Below are 17,837 nucleotides of genomic sequence, written 5' to 3'. Positions count from 1 at the left end.
GTCATTGAGTTCATTTAAGTTGAAAATCACACAACACCAGGTTATAGTCCAACAGGTTTATTTGGAAGCACTCGCTTTCGCAGCATCGCTCCTTCATCAGGTGGTTGTGAAGTACACAATTGTAAGGCACAGAATTTATAGCAAATGTTTACAGTGTGATGTAACTGAAATTATACATTGAAAAATACCTTGGTTGTTTTTTGAGTCTTTCATCTGTTTGAATACCATGATAGTTTCACTTCTTTCATGTGTAAATCGCAAAATCTTTTTTTAAAAGTTACATTTTAAGGGAACTGTAACAATTGGTGTTAGCCAGAAAATATGTTGAAGGCGTTAGCCCCCTGTGTTCCCTGTCTCTGCCATAATGTTTACACTGATTCTAATCTATAAAGTGAGATAATAGAGCCTTAGCTGAATTCATGCAGTATTTGAGCAAAATACAATGTAATTCTGCAAGTACAAATTCACCCCACAAACGTATATGTATGTGTGCGCATGTGGGTGGGTATGTGTGTGTTTGTGTGTCTGTCTGTCTGTCTGTCCGGGGTGGGGGGGTTGGAAGTGTGAGAGACAGTGTATATGTGTGTGTATGTGAGTGTACAGTCTCTAAGTCTGTGAGGGGGTGCATGTGTGAGTGTGGGAGTGTGTGTGTCTGTAGAAGAGTGTGTGTGTGTGTCTGGTGTGGGGGGTTGTGAGTGTGAGAGAGCGAATATGTGTGTGTGAGTGTAGAGTGGTCTACGTCTGTGAGAGGATGCATGTGTGAGTGTGGGAGTGTGTGTGCCTGTAAGGGTTTGTGTAAGTGTATGTGTGCGTGTCTGTGTATATGTGCGTCCGTGTTTATGTGTGTGTATACGAGTGCCTGTGTGTGTGGATGTGTGTAAGAGTGGCTTTATGTGTATAGTGCAATGGTGGTAGCCAGATGAATGGGCACCGCACAACAATCAAAAGACAGGAGTGTTCCCTCCCAGTTGGGGAACACTTCAGCGGTCCAGGACATTTGACCTCGGACCTTGGAGTGACCATACTCTAAGGTGGACTTCGGGACAGGCAACAGTGAAAAATGGCCGAGCAGAGGATGATAGCTAACTTCCGTACCCATAGGGAGGGCCTCAACCAGGACCTTGGGTTCATGTCACACTACAGGTGACCACCATTGAAGGGGGCTAACACCTTCAACATATTGTCTGGCTGACACTAATTATTACAGTTACCTTAAAATGTAACTTTTAGAAAAAAGTTTGTGATTTACACATGAAAGAAGTGAAACTACCATGGTATTGAACAGATGAAAGACTCAAAAAAACAATCAGGTTATTTTTCAATGTATAATTTCAGTTACATCACACTGTAAACGTTTGCTATAAATTCTGTGTCTTACAATTGTGTACTTCACAACCACCTGATGAAGGACCGTCACTCCGAAAGCTAGTGCTTCCAATTAAACCTGTTGGACTATAACCTGGTGTTGTGTGATTTTTAACTTTGTACACCCCAGTCCAACACCGGCATCTCCGAATGATGAGTACATTTAAGACTGAGATAGATAGGTTCTTGAGTGTGAAGAGTGGGAGAATGGAGTTGAGAAACTTATCAGGGAGGAGAAAGTGAGGACTGCAGATACAGGAGATCAGAGTCGAGAGTGTGTTGCTGGAAAAGCACAGCAGCTCAGGCAGCATCCAAGAAGCAGGAGAAGCGATGTTTCTGGCATAAGCCCTTCATCAGAAATGAGAAACTTATCAGCCATGATTGAATGATGGAGCAGACTTGATGGGCTGAATGGCCTAATTTCTGCTCCTATGTTTTATGGTCTATGGCAACTCGGGATGGGCAATAAATAGAGCACAGACAGTGAAGCCCACTTCCCTGTGAATGAATAAAAAAAATTGAATTACTTAACTAAATCAGCCTTCAAGCTCCCAGCAACAGAGAGAACAGGTTTATGGAACCTCTCCTGAATAGTTGTTCTGCTTCATCTGTTTTGCATTCACTCAGCCACATCTTGAGATGTGGTTGCCAGGTTGAATGTAATAATCCAGATGGAGTTTGTCTAGAGGTCTACACAAGTGAAGACAAAATGTCTTTCTCTTTGGACTCCAGTACCTTTCAGTCACCAATTGACCTGGTTGGTTAGTTGCAGCAAAGATCATTTTTAAAAGGTACTTTCCTTTGTGGATAATTTTTTTTCCCAGATGCAAATGTATTTACATTTTAAAAGGAACCAATTTAATCAGCTTTTCTATACAATTGCTTTGTGCCCATTTTGTAGGGATTATTGTTCCTCCAGCTACTAGTTTGTCACTCGTCAGAAATTCCTTTGTCTTTCCTGGATTGAAAGTGGATGGCCACACATTTAGACCTCAGTACTTCCTTGTTCTCGTCTGAATTACTTGTTATGCTTCCCAGACTAATGTTTCTGAAAATAAGTGGATAACATGTCAATGAGACACGCCTGGCTGCAGGTGTGGTCCTTACTGGTGATTATCATAATTCTGAATAATAGATTACTGGAAATAATTCAGCAGCTACCAGAGAGGAGTTACAAATTCAGTAATATTCCATCCAAAGAACCAATGCATGTTAGAGGTATTGCTGAGAAACGAGGAATCCAGGAGAGGGTCATTCTTTCTGTAAACCGACAGGGAGCTCCCAAAGATGACCATGCAGCCCTGAGAGGTGATTGGAAAGAGACTGGCAACTGAATCAATAAAAGCTTAATGACCTCACATACAGACAAGGTAAGTGAATAGTGGGCGACTGACTGTGTGGAGTTTGCACGTTCTCCAAAGATGTGCAGGTCAGGTGAATTGGCCATGCTAAATTGCCCGTAGTGTTAGGTAAGGGGTAAATGTAGGGGTATGGGTGGGTTGCGTTTCGGCGGGTCGGTGTGGACTTGTTGGGCCGAAGGGCCTGTTTCCACACTGTAAGTAATCTAATCTAATCTTCACATGACAGAAGGTAAGGGAATGCAAAGGTGTGTGGGTTAGGTGGACCAGTGCATGTAGTGTCCAGACATGTGTAGGTTAGGGGGATTAGCTATGGGAGATGCAGGGTTGTAGTCATAGGGTAAGCGGATGGATCTGTGTGGGATGCTCTTTGGAGGGACGATATGAACTCAGTGGGTTGAATGGCCTCCTACCACACAGTAGGGGTTCAATGATTCCATGTATGATGAACCATGGATCAGAGGGTGCTTGGAGCACATGTTCACCAGTCCCTCAAGGTGTCAGGACAGGTGGGTAATAAAGTTAACGGGGCACATGACCAAAGTATAGAGCTTTAAGAATAGGCCGATAATACTGTATAAACTGGAGAGAATTGTGTGCAGTTCTAGAATATACATTTTCGTAGTGATGTGATAGCACTGAAGATGGTGCAGAGGAGATTTAAAAGGATGTTGTTTGGGCTGGAGAGTTCCAGTTATAAAGAAGATTGGACAGAACGGGACAAAAACAGAAATTGCTCGAGAAACTCAGCGGGTCTGGGAGTATCTGTGCAGAGAAAGCAGAGTCAATGTTAACAAGAAGAAGGACTCGAAACATTCACCCTGCTTTCTCTACACAGTTGGGGCCAAGTCCGATGAGTTTCTCCAGCAATTTCTGTTTTTGTTTCAGATTTCTGGCATTCACTTTTCTTAGCTTGACTTTGTCGGATTGACTGAAGTTAGATCAGAGGAGATGAAAGGGGACCCGATTGAGATTTGTAAAATGACGAAGGGCAGGGATACAATAGGCAGGAAGAAACTTTCCCCTTTGATGGGGGTAATCAGTGACTCGACGGTAAGGTAAGATTTAAGGCAAGGGGAAGAAGGTTTTAGATTAGATTACTTACAGTGTGGAAACAGGCCCTTTGGCCCAACAAGTCCACACCGACCTGCCACCCACCCAGACCCATTCCCCTACATTTACCCCTGCACCTAACACTACAGGCAATTTAGCATGGCCAATTCACCTGACCTGCACATTTTTGGACTGTGGGCGGAAACCCATGCAGACACGGGGAGAATGTGCAAACTCCACACAGTCAGTCGCCTCAGGTGGGAATTGAACCCGGGTCTCTGGCGCTGTGAGGCAGCATTGCTAACCACTGTGCCACCGTGCCACCCCTAGAGGTGAGGTGAGAAAAAGGTTTGTCACCGAGAGGGTGGTGGGAATCTGGAGCTCACTGCCTGTAAGAGTGGAAGAGGCAGAAACCCTCATAACACTTGCAATGCCGAGGTATGTAAGACTGTGAGTCAAGTGCTAGAAAATGGGATTAGGATAGTTTAGGGGGTTGTTTAATGGGCTGAAGAGTTTATTTTTTTCTGCACTATTGATCTCTACAACTCTATGATGATACCTCACAAGCAATACTCAACCAGCTGCTGAGTATTGGAAAGATGCTATCAATCTGGAGAGGGTTCAGAAGGGATTTAGATTAGATTAGATTATATTACAGTGTGGAAACAGGCCCTTTGGCCCAACAAGTCCACACCGACCCGCCGAAGCTTAACCCACCCATACCCCTACATTTACCCCTTACCTAACACTACGGGCAATTTTAGCATGGCCATTTACCAGGATGTTGCCAGGATTGAGTTATAAGGAGAGGCTGGATAGGCTGGGACCTTTATTCACTGAAATGTAGGAGGTTGGGGAATGACTGGGGGAGGTTTATAAAATCATGAGGGGCGAATGGCAGCTGTCCTTTCCCTAGGGTGTGGGGAGTTCAAGACCGCGGGACCTATTTTTAAGAGGAGGGGGGAAACATGTAAAAAAGATTTTTTTTAACGCAGAGAGTGATTTGTGTGTGGAATGAACTTCCAGAGAAAGTGGTGCGGATACAGTTACAACATTTAAAAAGGATAAGTGCATGAATAGGGAATATTTGGAGGGATATGGGCTAAGCACAGGCAGGTAGGATTAGTTTAGTTGGGGAACATGTTCGGCATGGACTGGTTGGACCGAACAGTCTGTTTCTGTGCTACGTGACTCCATGACTCTTCAACCCCCAATCTCCCATCACTCACCCAGCAACACTGGCTCTTACCTAATCTTCCCAGTCTCCATCTCACCTTGACATGCCTACCAATGCCTCCTTCACGCTCACTTCTCTCTGTCTGCACAGATCTCCAATTTGGTCAAGCAGAAATGATATAGTTCCCACTGTCTTGCTGGTACAAGTCCCGTAATCATCGGAGGAAGAGCAGGAGAAATGGAAAAGGTTCAATTCATGCCCTCATCCCCAGTACACTGCTGGATGACTGAGCTATCAGCCACAGAACACAAGGTGGCCAATGCTGCAGACGTTGTGCGGACCAGTGGTAAGAGACTGCTACAATGCGGCTGCAAAGTGGAACTGCAGATAGTGAGAGCACGAAATTCTTGCTTTGTTCTCCACCAACATTTTTTCATCCCTCCTACTTTCACACAGATATTTACCTAATCGACCTATTCAGAGCTGTTGCTTCATACCGTTTGAGCAGCTGGGACTTCAACCCTGATTTCCTGGCTCAGAGGTAGGAACACTACCCCTGTGCTACAATAGCCTCTCTGCTTGTACTGTATATACTTTCAGATAGCCAAGAGCTGTCCTGTGGGCAGCTCCAAGTTAGGAAGCAAACCTAACTGCACAGCCATGATCGATCCATTTCGCTTTGCATAAGAAAGATCCTGACTCCTCGCAACTAATTTGGGTTTGCATGGAATTTAAGACTTACGTCAGTGTCACTTGTGGAAGCATTGAATAGCGCTAAGAGATTAAAAGTAAAGGGTAAAGTTGCCCTCATTCCTGTGGACCATAACACTGTTCTTATGTTACAGAGAGACGACTGGTGCTGGTTTAACCTGAGGGTCACCACACCTCAGGCGAGGGGTGAGGGTGAGAAGGTAGGACCTTTCCTAATAAGGTGAATAGCCAAGATCTTTCCCCAATGGTAGGGGAGTCCAAAGCTAGAGGGCACATTTTTAAGGCGAGAAGAGAAAAATTTAAAAGGAACCCAAGGGGCAACCTTTTGAAACAGAGGGTGGTTTGTATGTGGAGTGAAGCGCCAGAGGAAGTGGTAGATGGAGGTAAAGTTACAGCATTTAAAAGACATTTGGACAGGTACATGAATAGGAAACATTTAGAGGCCTATGGACCAAATGAAGGCAAATTGGAGTAGGTTAGTTTGAGAAACTTGGTCAGCATGGACAAATTGGACCGAAGGGTCTGTTTCCATGCTGTATGACTCCATAACTCTTTGTGGTCACCTCAGCCAGTACAGGAATTGAATTTTTGGCAAAACCCCACATTACAAACCAGCTGTGCAGCCAACTGAGCTGACTGAAAAGAGTTTAATCTGATCCTAGATCATCACACTGCAGTGTCTCCATCTCTATCGCTGTTGCTGTTTGGTTTGAATCTTTCCATGTGATTGTAAATTGCTATTGAAGATCTCACCTCACTCAGATGGAGACGGTCTCAGTCAGAGGCACTTGTTTGGCACTTTACTACATAAATAACTTTACTGCACTAAAGGGAATAACTTCCACTGTATTGTCTTTTTCAATGTGATTTATAATGGTGAGATATTGAATTATTTTTCTGGGCTAGGGAGCCAGGCTATCACCATTTCCATTTGATTGTATAAATTGCTTTCTCAAGAAGCGCAGCAGATTGGGACAGAGCCAAGATACATTTGGAGAGAAGCTCACTGCGGAGACTTTCCAGCTATTGCCAGGCCTCTGGTCTGGTCCCTCGAGATGTATGCTTGACTGTGTATGAAACCACCATAGGGAAAAGTGGGTACTGCAGATGCTGGAAACCAGAATCTACATTAGAGTGGTGTTGGAAAAGCACAGCAGGTCATCCAGCATCCGAGGAGCAGGAAAATTGACGTTTCCGGCAAAAGCCCTTCATCAGGAATGGAGGCAGGGAGCCTCCAGGGTGGAGAGATAAATGGGAGGGGGATGGAGATGTGGAGAAGGTAGCAAAGAGTATAATGGGTGGATGGAGGTGGGGATGAAGGTGATAGGTCAGAGAGGAGGGTAGTGCAGATAGGTGGGAAGGGAGAGGTTGGCAGGTGGGACAGGTCATGAGGATGGTGCTGAGCTGGAAGGTTGGAACTGGGGTAAGATTGGGGGAGGGGAAATGAAGAAACTGGTGAAGTCCACTTTGATGCCCTGGGGCTGAAGTGTTCCCAGGCAGAAGATGAGGCGTTCTTCCTCCAGACATCGATTGGTGAGGGAGTGGTGGTGGAGGAGGTCCAGGACCTGCATACCCTCGGCAGAGTGGGAGGGGAAGTTAAAATGTTGGGCCACCCTACCACCCTGGCACCTTCCCCTACCACTGCAGGAATTGCAAAACCTGCGCCCACACCTCCTCCCTCACCTCCATCCAAGGCCCGAAAGGAGCCTTCCACATCCATCAAAGTTTCACCTGCACATCCACCAATGTCATTTATTGTATCCGTTGCTCCCAATGCGGTCTCCTCTACATTGGGGAGACTGGATGCCTCCTAGCAGAGCGCTTTAGGGAACATCTCCAGGCCGCCCGCACCAATCAACCCCACAGCCCTGTGGCCCAACATTTCAACTCCCCCTCCCACTCTGCCGAGGACATGGAGGTCCTGGGCCTTCTTCACCACCGCTCCCTCACCACCTGGCGCCTGGAAGAAGAACGCCTCATCTTCCGCCTCGGAACACTTCAACCCCATGGCATCAATGTGGACTTCATCAGTTTCCTCATTTCCCCTTCCCCCACCTCACCCCAGTTCCAAACTTCCAGCTCAGCACCATCCTCATGATCTGTCCTACCTGCCTTTCCACCTATCCACTCCACCCTCCTCTCTGACCTATCACCTTCATCCCCACCCCATCCACCTGTTGTATGTGCCTTCCAGCCTCATACCACTGTCCCCTCACGTGCCACTCACATCTCCTTTGAACTTTCCCCCTCTGACCTTAAATGCATGCCCCCTCGTATTAGACATTTCAACCCTGGGAAAAGATTCTGACTGTCAACCATATCTATGAATCTCATAGTTTTGACGACCTCTATCAAGTCTCCCCTCAGTCACTGCCACTCCAGAGAAAACCACCTGAGTTTTTCTAGGCTGTCCATATAGCTCATACCCTCCAAACCGGGCAGTATCCTGGTAAACCTCTCCTGCACCCTCTCCGAAGCCTCCACAGCCCTCTTGTAATGTGGCAACCAGAATTGAACGCAATTCTGAAGGGCACTATAGGGCAAATCCCTACCCCAGTCCAATCCTCTTACACTGATGGCCATGCTGACTCAGTTTCCACAGCGCTGTCTGGGAACTCCCTTGTCAAGCCACTTTCCCAGCCCTTCTGAAAAATACTGCTCAGGCTCAGGCAGGTGTTTGCTGAAAGGTTCGGCAATATTGCATCTGTTAGCCTTTACAAACATTCCAGCTTTGGAAATCTGGATATTTTTGTTCAACTTTTGTTTCATAAAATTCTCGAAGCGACCATTGCTCAGCTTGTACATCAGACCAGGGAGGTGCTTGGCACAGCATTTTGTATATTAACATGCCGTGGTCTTTGACTTCATGCTGTCTAACCGGATGGCCTTCAACATTTCAATGATGTTCCCTTATCTCTGAAATTAAATTGCGGCATAGCAGAGTACAGGAATTTAATATCTCAAACTGAAATCACTCTTTTCATTTCATGCATAATAGAAATGGTTGGTCCTCCATTGAAAAAGCAGGAGGAACAATTTTTGTCAAACGTGTTAAATTTTCATATGGTAATGGCCAAGGTTTGTAAAAGACAGGGACTCCATGCAGCCCTGATTAAAATTAAACAGGATTATCCCTTGCTTCAGACGTCAGATTACATCTGGTACCAGGGCAAAGCGACCTCCAGGCATGTAGCAGCAGTGATACTACTTACATCGTTGAAGAATTCCAGTAGATTTGTCAAGTATAATTTCCTTTTTACAAATCCACGCTGATTCTCCAAGATCCTAACACTAATTTCCAAATGCTCAGCTACTAATACTTTTATAATGGACTCTCCCAGTTTCCCTACTACTGATGTCAGGTCTATAATTCACAGTTTTCACTCTTCCTCCCTCCTTACATACGGGGGTCACATTAGTTACCCTGCAATCTGCAGGAACTGTTCCAGAGTCCATAGAATCTTGGAAAATGACCACACAAGTAGTCCTCTGGCCACTTCTTTAAGTATTCTGGGATGTAGATTATCAGGGCTTGGGGATTTATTGATCTTCAATTCCATTAATTTCCCCAACACCATAATTATTTCTTACAGTTCCTCCCTCTCCCTGCGTTCACCGATATTTCTGGCATGTTATTTCTGTCCTTGTTTGTGAACACAGAACCAAAGTATGTATTTAGTCAGTCAACCATTTCACTGACCCCATTGTTGAGGGCAACGGATTGAGATTTATCTTCACCTTTATCTTTTCCCTTCACATACCTATAGAAGCTGTTACAGTCAGTTCTTAATGTTCCACCAATCTCTCAAATTACAACAAATTACTTCTTTACATAGTCAGTACTGAATTGTAATAAATGCAAAACTAACATATGGCAACCCTTTTACTAATTATTAATTGGCATGTATAGGAATGGTTAATCAAATATTCCAGTTGATCAAGAGCTCCACATAATCAATATAAACATGCACACTAAGTAATAAAAATGTAATGCAGGAGGTATACACATTACTGTTATACTTTATTTATAACATAAATAATAATGCAACTTCACCTCAAATAAAACTTACTGGCAGTGAGCTTTCTCATTCACACCCTCAACTTACTACTCAGACTTTGCAATAATACAGTAAAAATCTAATCTTTGAGGTAGATAGGTTTTGGCGTTTTTTCAAGAACGCCTATCATAAAGTGCCTTTTTTTCTTTATTCATTCACGGGATGGTGATGTCACTGGCCAGGCAACATTTATTGCCCATTCCTAATTGCAGTTAAAAGTCAACCACATTGCTGTGGGTCTGGAGTCACTTGGAGACCAGAGCAAGAAAGGACAGAAGTTTCCTTCCCTAAAGGACGTTAGTGAACCAGCTGGGATTTTTTTTCCCTGACAATCAGAAATGGATGCATGGTTATCAGTGGACTCTTTATTCCAGATTTCTTATAAATTGAGTTCAAATTCCGCCATGGTGGAATTCAACCCCAGGTCCCCAGAACACTGCCTGGGTCTCTGGCTTGGTGATACTACTGCTAGGCCATTGCTATCCCTTTGGTTAAAACAAAATTTGCTGTGTAAGCAGAAAGGTCCCACTCGCAACAGCATGAAAATGATGTAATAATCCGTCTTTGAGATGTTAACTGAGGGATGAACATTGGCCAGGCCATCAAAGAGAACTCCGTGCTCTCCTTCAGAATAGCATCATGGGATTTTTTTACACCTATCCACGCAGGCAGATGGGGATGGGTCACCTGAAAGACAGCATCGCCAATAAACCGGCACTCCCTCAGTAATGCTCGGGTTTCTTGATTTTCGATTTTGACGGCTCACGCTCTTGAACTCAGAGCTTCATGACTCCATGGCCAGTCCAATAGCAACTGAGCCATGGCTGACAAGGATGTCAATGCCATTCTGAAATGTCTAATCTTCTGAACTTGTCCGCAGCTCGCTGGGATTAATGAGTGGTGATGTGCTGATGAGCTTCGGGGCATTTCAAGGAACTCTTCCGTCACAGCCAGAGCAAACAGAGCAGCATTTCACAGAATAATTTCGGGGTCCTGATGCAAAACTTTTGTTGCTCATAACTGAGGTCAGAACATGATTTTTCATATGTTGTTAGTTGAATACACAGTTCAAGAAAATATATTGCTTTTGTTCGTTCACAGGATGAGGCATCACTGGCTAGGCCAACATTTATTGCTGTGGGTCTGGAGCCACATGTAGGCCAGAGCAAGTAAGGATTGAATTGAATTGAATTGAATTTATTGTCACGTGTACCAAGGCACAGTGAAAAACTTTGTCTTGCGAGCAATACAGGCAGATCACAGAGTTAAGTAGCATAGATATTAACTAATAGATAAACAGCAGCAAAAACAAAAACACAGGTACAGGAGAATGTTAAGCGTTTGTGAGTCCATTCGTTCTTCTAACAATAGTAGGGTCGAAACTGTTACGAAACCGGCTGATGCATGCTCAGGCTTCTGTACCTTCTCCCCGATGGTAGAGGTTGTAGAGAAACATTGCCAGGGTGGGATGGATATTTGAGAATCCTGGCAGCCTTTCCTTGACAGCGGGCCTGGTAGATGGATTCTATAGATGGGAGGTTGGTCTTTGTGATTGTCCGGGCCGAGTTCACCACTCTCTGTAACCGTCTCCGATCTTGGATGGTAAAGTTGCCGTACCAGATAGTGGTACAACCAGACAGAATACTCTCGATGGCGCACCTCTAAAAGTTGGCAAGAGTATTCGCTGTCATGCCAAATTTCCTCAGCTGCCTGAGGAAGAAGAGACATTGTTGGGCCTTTGTGACCAGCCCATCCACATGAAGGATGGCAATTTCCTTCCATAAAGGACATTACCTAACCAGGTAGGGCTTTCCTGACAATCATTTCATTAGTCCATTAATTCCAGATTCGTATTGAATTCAAATTCCGCCACCTGCCACGATGGGGCTCAAACCCAGGTCCCCGGAACATTCCCTGGCTCTCTGGATGAACAGTCCAGTGATAATTCCACCAGAATGTCACCTCCCCTCAAAGTATTGCATACGTAAGTGATTTCAAGATGTACGAAACAGTTTCTGTCAATCAACTTAACTTGTAGTGTTACAAAGCAGAGGTCGACACTCCTCTGATAATTAAAACCGCAACACCCAGAGAAGCTCGTCCTGTCTCGTAATCTGCTAAAGAAGTCTGCCAAGTGGTATAACTTACCCCTCACACCCTCTCCCCCCTGCCCAATCTGTTATAAAAGAGCAGTCAAATGAAATGAAATCCTTTCACTCACTCTACATTCAAGAAATAACAATTTATTTATCTAACTCCAACAGTGAACAAATTAACAGAATTGCTAACAAACCAGACAAATGCCCCCCTCAGTACTAACTATTCCCTTACGGACTTAAATTCTAACAAGATGCTGTTCAAATAAATACAAGTCCCACTTATATAAATCCAAGTAACAAGAACACAAGAAATTAAAACTTAGTCTGTTTGAGTTCACACAGAATGGGTCTTCCAAAATGCTCCTCTGTCTCTCCCCAGTCTTTCTTCTGCTGATTCTGCTGTCAGAGATGTTTCTGCTGTAATTTCTTCTGTTCTGAATGCCTCTCTCCGCAAACTCCGATGTCACGAAGACTATCTAAGACTGCCGCGTACCTTTATGAGTACTTTGTTTCTCTGAGAACCAGAAAGTTCTTATCTCTTCAGATGGCAGTTGGCTCTCTCCCAATTTTCAAATATCCTCCCTTAAGTGCCCCTCATCACACATCACATTCTTATAACATGACCCTGGTTTCAGGTTGTCAACGCCATCAGTTTTAAACTCAACTGGCTTTGAATTGCTTGGTTTAAATTAATTCAAACTCATTGTCGAAACATCAAAACAGGACCTGCTGTTTTGCCACCTGTAAGGCCTTTTGATACAATTATTTCAATATTGTAAGTTCTCTGTACAATACGTACAACCTCCAAGCACAGACAAAGCACCATTTCTTTTTAAAAGGAATCACACACTGCTTTTCTGCCCGTTGTCATTTTCACCAAATCCTAAACTCCTGCCGTCCAATTCATAAGTACTGCACGCAACTTCCCGACAATGGTTTCACTTTAAGAGGTCAGGCCACTGAGTAGGGAACGCACAGATGTGTTTTTGTTACTCACTTCTCTCAGACGCCGGAGCCAGATCAATAAAATTCCGACACTTCTCACCTAAAACAAAGAAAGCTGGAATTACTTCATTTACATTGACCGGGAATGAGATTTAAGCATTGGCTTTTTCATCATAAACATTTAATGGAGCTGACTCTTTTGACTACCTTAGGAATACTCAACTCTGAGGAAATGCAGGAGAAACGTCATCATTCACAGAACGGGGGCACTTACTATCCATCCCTAATTGCCCAGAGGGCAGTTTAATGTCAACCAGAGTGCTGTGGGTCTGAAGTCAAATGTAGGCCAGACCAGGAAAGGACATCGATTTCCCTCCCTAAATGCCTGTAGTGAATCAGATGGGCATTTACAACAATCAACAATACTCTGAGGCCAGCTTTCTTTCCCAGATTTTTATTGCATTCAAATTTCGCCATCTGTCGTGGTAAAGTATTAGTTCTGCCGACGGGTCTCCTGACACGAAACATTAACTCTGCTTTCTCTCCACCGATACTGTCCTGACCTGCTGAGCTTTTCCAGCCATTTGTGTTTCTGTGCCTGAAATATTAGCCAGGTGGATTGAACTGCCTTCACCTACTATCATTAACGTAAATGTATAGCAGTTAAAATGACTATTTACCCCAGAATTCACCTTCTGAATTAAGCCAAGAATTCTGTGGTCAGGAGAAGGAAATGTTTTTCTGCTGTTTTTATCCCTTAAACATAACCCTGAGATCGCCATGGTCTTCCCTGGGCAGAGACAACTTGTTTACATCTCATACCGTGCACATGGAGGAGGATATGGAGGACTGGGAGTGGATGGGTATACCCTTTCCTGCCTCAGTTCTCCTGTTCCTGCAACCAGCTTATGTACAAGTCCAAGGAGCTCCCTTAGTCTGTATTAGAAATGAGGGTGTCGAGTGGTAAACCAATGAAAACTCAAAAATATAAATTTAGCATTTTTATAAATGGTGCACGTCACTTTCGACCCTGGTGGTCATCTGACTGTTGCCAAGAAAGTCATTTATGCTATTGAGAGTGTTATAGATCATCATCAACTGGGGGGTTGCAATGTGGTTAGCACAGCTGCCTCACAGCGCCAGGGACCCAAGCTCGATTCCAGCCTCAGGCAACTGTCTGTGTGAAGTCTGCATGTTCTCCCTGTGTTCTATAACTCATGCGGGAGGAAGCCCACATGAGTTCTATAATAGAACTCATGTGGGCTTCCTCTGTGTATTCCAGTTTCCTCCCAGAATCCACAGATGTGCAGGTTAGGTGAATTGACCATGCAAAATTGCTTATAGTGTTCAGGGATGTGTAGGTTATGTGTATTAATAAGGGTAAATGTAGAGTAATGGGGAATGGGTTACTCTTCGGAGGGTTGGTGTGGACTTGTTCGGTTGAACGGCCTGTTTCCACACTGTAGGGATTCTATAATAGAACTCATGGATTCAGCAATAGAACATAGAACATCTAGCTAATAGACAGGATAGTGAAGAAGGCATTTGGTTTACTTGCCTTTATTGGTCAGTGCATTGAGTAATGGAGTTGGAAGGTCATGTTGACCCTGTACAGGACATTGGTTAGGCTTTTGGATAACTGCATTCAATTCTGTTCTCCCTTCTATAGGAAAGATGTTGTTAAACTTGAAAGAGTTCAGAAATGATTTATAGAGAGAGGCTGAATAGGCTGGCATCATCTTCCCTAGAGTATCGGAGGCTGAGGGGTGGCCCTACTGAGATTTATTAAATCATGAGGGGCATGGATAAGGTGAACGGTCAAGGTCTTTTCCCCAGGGTAGGGGAGTGCAAACCTAGCGGGCATAGGTGAGAGGGGAAAGATTTGAAAGAGATCTAAGGGGCAATGTTTTCATGTAGAGTGTGGTGCATGTATGGAATGAGCTGCCAGAGGAAATGGTGGAGGGTGGTACAATTACAATATTTAAAAGGCATCTGGATGGACATATGAATAGGAAGGGTTAGAGGGATATGGCCAAATGATGGCAAATGGAACTTGATTAATTTAGGATATCTGGTCAGCATGGATGAGTTGAACTGAAGGATCTGCTTCTGTGCTGTACATCTCCATGACTGTATGAACCTCGTCTTGAGGATTGGTAATAGGCCATGCATACACATCTATCAATTTTAAATAATGCTGCTTGATTGATGTGTTGCAGATAGCCTAATGGCAATCAGTTTCTGTTTAATTGCATTTTAGTGCCAGCAAATACATCTAAATAAAGAGGAAAGATAGACAGGTTTTCTTGGCTGTACTAGAATTCCTAACATTATGCGAATTGATAAAGAACTCATAAAAATGACTTCTGACTCAATACCTCTCCCTCTCCTCCCACTGTGCTGTTAGTGTCAACTCCAAATCCCAGAAATGTTAAGGTTAATTAATATAGAGGGCTTAAACAAAAGCTTAATGAATGTAGGGGGTTGAAGCAAGTACTGAGAAACGTGGTTCGAAATATCTATGTTTCAGAAACTTTTGTTCAGAATCATGCAGAATACCAACATTGTGCTCCGCAGTCTCTATATTGTGAGAAATTCACATAGCTTGCTCATTCTGGAAATTAAAGCTGTTCTGCCCTCTTGACACATGTCCCAAATTCAGAAAGCTTACTCAGGAAATAATAAATGTCAAAGATTTCAGACCACCAGCCGTGTGCTCAAGTCATACCGACTGAAAACTGAACAGCTTTGTGGTAGAGTTCCTGAAGCTGTCTAGCCAGTGGCATGCTGTGTAAGTGGATATTTGTTGATAATGAGAAGGTGAACAGGGAGAGCTTTCATGTCCATTCTCATCATCCAAAAGCCAAGGTTCCACAGAACGTGATGCTCCCTGACTGAGGCACCACAGCGTCATTTTCAACATCAAGACATGCTTTGGTCCCAACCTCTTATTGCTAAAGGTGCCACTCAGGAAATAATTGAAAGAACCCATTGAGTGTTACTTGACAGCACCTATTTTTGGTTAAGTGAACACATTGTCTAGCTAACACCAATTGTTACAGCTAACCTGAGAATGCAACTTTTAAAAAAAGTTTTTGTGATTTACATATGAAAGAAATAAACTATCATGGTATTGGAACAGATGAAAGACTCAACAGACAATTACGATATTTTTCAATGTATAATTTCAGTTACATCACACTGTAAATTCTTGTTATAAATTCTGTGCCTTACAATTGTATCCTCCACAATCACCTGATGAAGGAGCGGCACTCCGAAAGCTAGTGTGCTTCCCATTACACCTGTTGGACTATAACCTGGTGTTGTGTGATTTTTAACTTTATTTTTGGTTAAGTCTTTCATTTGGGCTTGCAATTTTCTTGCTTGGGAAGTTAAGTGCATTTTTAAAGTGGTTATTTCAAAATCAATGACAATGTGTAAGCTGAATGTGAAGTACGCAATAAGAATGGTAGGTTCTTATGGCAGGGTGCTGGTGACCCTACCTCCAGATTAAAGGATCTAGGTTCAAGTCCTGTCTATTCCAGAGGTGTGCTTATACATCTCGGAACAGGTTAATACAAAAATATCCATATCGGCATTTTTTAAAAATTGAAATAGTCCTGGTCTCAGAAGCAGTAACATGTAGAATCCGTACAATGTGCAAACAGGCCATTCAGCCCATCAAGTCCACACCAACCCTCCAAAAAGCATTCCCACCTAGACTCAAACTCCTACCCTATCCCTGTAACCCTGCATTTCCCATGGCTAGTCCACATAGCCTGCACATCCCTCTTTGCTATGGGCAATTTAGCATGGTCAATCCATCTGACCTGTACATCTTTGGATTGTGGGAGGAAACTGGAACACCCAGAGGTAATGCACGTAGATGGCAGATCGTACAAACTCCACTCAGACATGTTGCCCGAGGCTGGAATCGAGCAATGTAACACAGCAGTTCTAACCACTGGGCCACCGTGCTGCCCATATTAATATGGACTGCTCACCATCTTTGTGTATCAATCTCTTAGAAGACTAAATTGTTTTCTTCAGAAGAAAGTTGGGAAATAAATACATTTTATATCAAAGGCAATTGGCAGAGGTTTAAAATTCGGTAACAATGATTTGCTGCTTTTTTTTCTATTTTGAAAGTCGGTGTCGGCACTGTTGGCTAGGGCAGCATTTATTGTCCATCCCAAACTGCATTTGGAAAGGTGGCAATGAGGCGCCATCTTGAATCACTGCAATCCACAGGGATATCCATAGTCACAGTGCTGTTGGGAAGAGGGTTCCAGGCACGTTTACGCAGTGACAGTGAAGGAACGCGATTTTGTTCCAAGTCAAGGTGATGTGGGGGCTCGGAGAAGCATTTGGAGTGGGTGGTGTTCCCCTGTATCTGCTGCCACTGTCCTTATAGGTGGTACAAGTCACAGATTTAGAAGGTGCTATTGAACAAGCCTGGGTGAGTGACTGGAGTGCATCTTGGAGACAGTACACACTGCTGTCACTGTGCGGTGGTGGAGGATGTGAATTCTTTAAATGCCTGATGGGGTGCTAGTCAAATGGGCAGCTTTGTCCTGGATGGCATTGTTGTTGTTTGAGGCTCACTCATTCAGGCAAATGGAGAATCATTCCATCACACTCCTGGTCATGTGGTTGTAGATGGTGGACAGACTCTGGAGAGTCATGGGGGGATCTTCCTTGCCACAGAATCCCTACTCCCTGACCTTATTGGCCATTAAATGTCAAGGAGTGATCATTAGATTGTCTCTTGTTGGAGGTGACCATTGCTTGGCACTTGTACGACACAAGTGTTACTTACTACTCACCAGCCCAAGACCTTGTCAGGTCTTGCTGTATTCAGGTTTTGTTTTTAATATATTAAGGTTTATTTGTTAATGTGACAGTTATTTGCAGATTTTAAAAAAGTTAGCTACCAGTTTATGTGTGATGTGATATACCTATTGAATTATAGAAGAATGGGAGCTCATCTTACATATGAAATATAAGAGTTCCTGAGAGAATGCTGACAGTGTGAATGCTGAAAGGATGTTTCCACTTGTGTAAGAGACTC

General features: G+C 43.8%; 1 protein-coding gene across 2 annotated transcripts in view; it reads right to left on the bottom strand.

Annotated features, from left to right (window-relative positions):
• The window catches only part of gsg1l (gsg1-like), a 285,918-nt gene that overhangs the window by 132,346 nt on the left and 135,735 nt on the right, over window positions 1-17,837 (bottom strand). Inside the window, exon 2 of one of the 2 annotated variants that reach the window (XM_087997995.1) lies at window positions 12,819-12,866. The exons of the other annotated variant lie outside the window; for it this stretch is intronic. Within the exon in view, the coding sequence (XP_087854121.1) occupies window positions 12,819-12,866 (48 nt within the window). The remainder of the gene's footprint in view (window positions 1-12,818; window positions 12,867-17,837) is intronic. 2 annotated transcript variants of the gene reach the window in all.

Source organism: Chiloscyllium plagiosum, unplaced genomic scaffold, assembly GCF_037043375.1.
Source record: "Chiloscyllium plagiosum isolate Xiang-an unplaced genomic scaffold, Cpla_swu_hap1 HiC_scaffold_20, whole genome shotgun sequence".
NCBI classification, from domain to species: Eukaryota; Metazoa; Chordata; class Chondrichthyes; order Orectolobiformes; family Hemiscylliidae; genus Chiloscyllium; species Chiloscyllium plagiosum.
The sequence above is the reverse complement of the archived record's forward strand: the minus strand, read 5'-3'. Positions and strand labels throughout refer to the sequence as shown.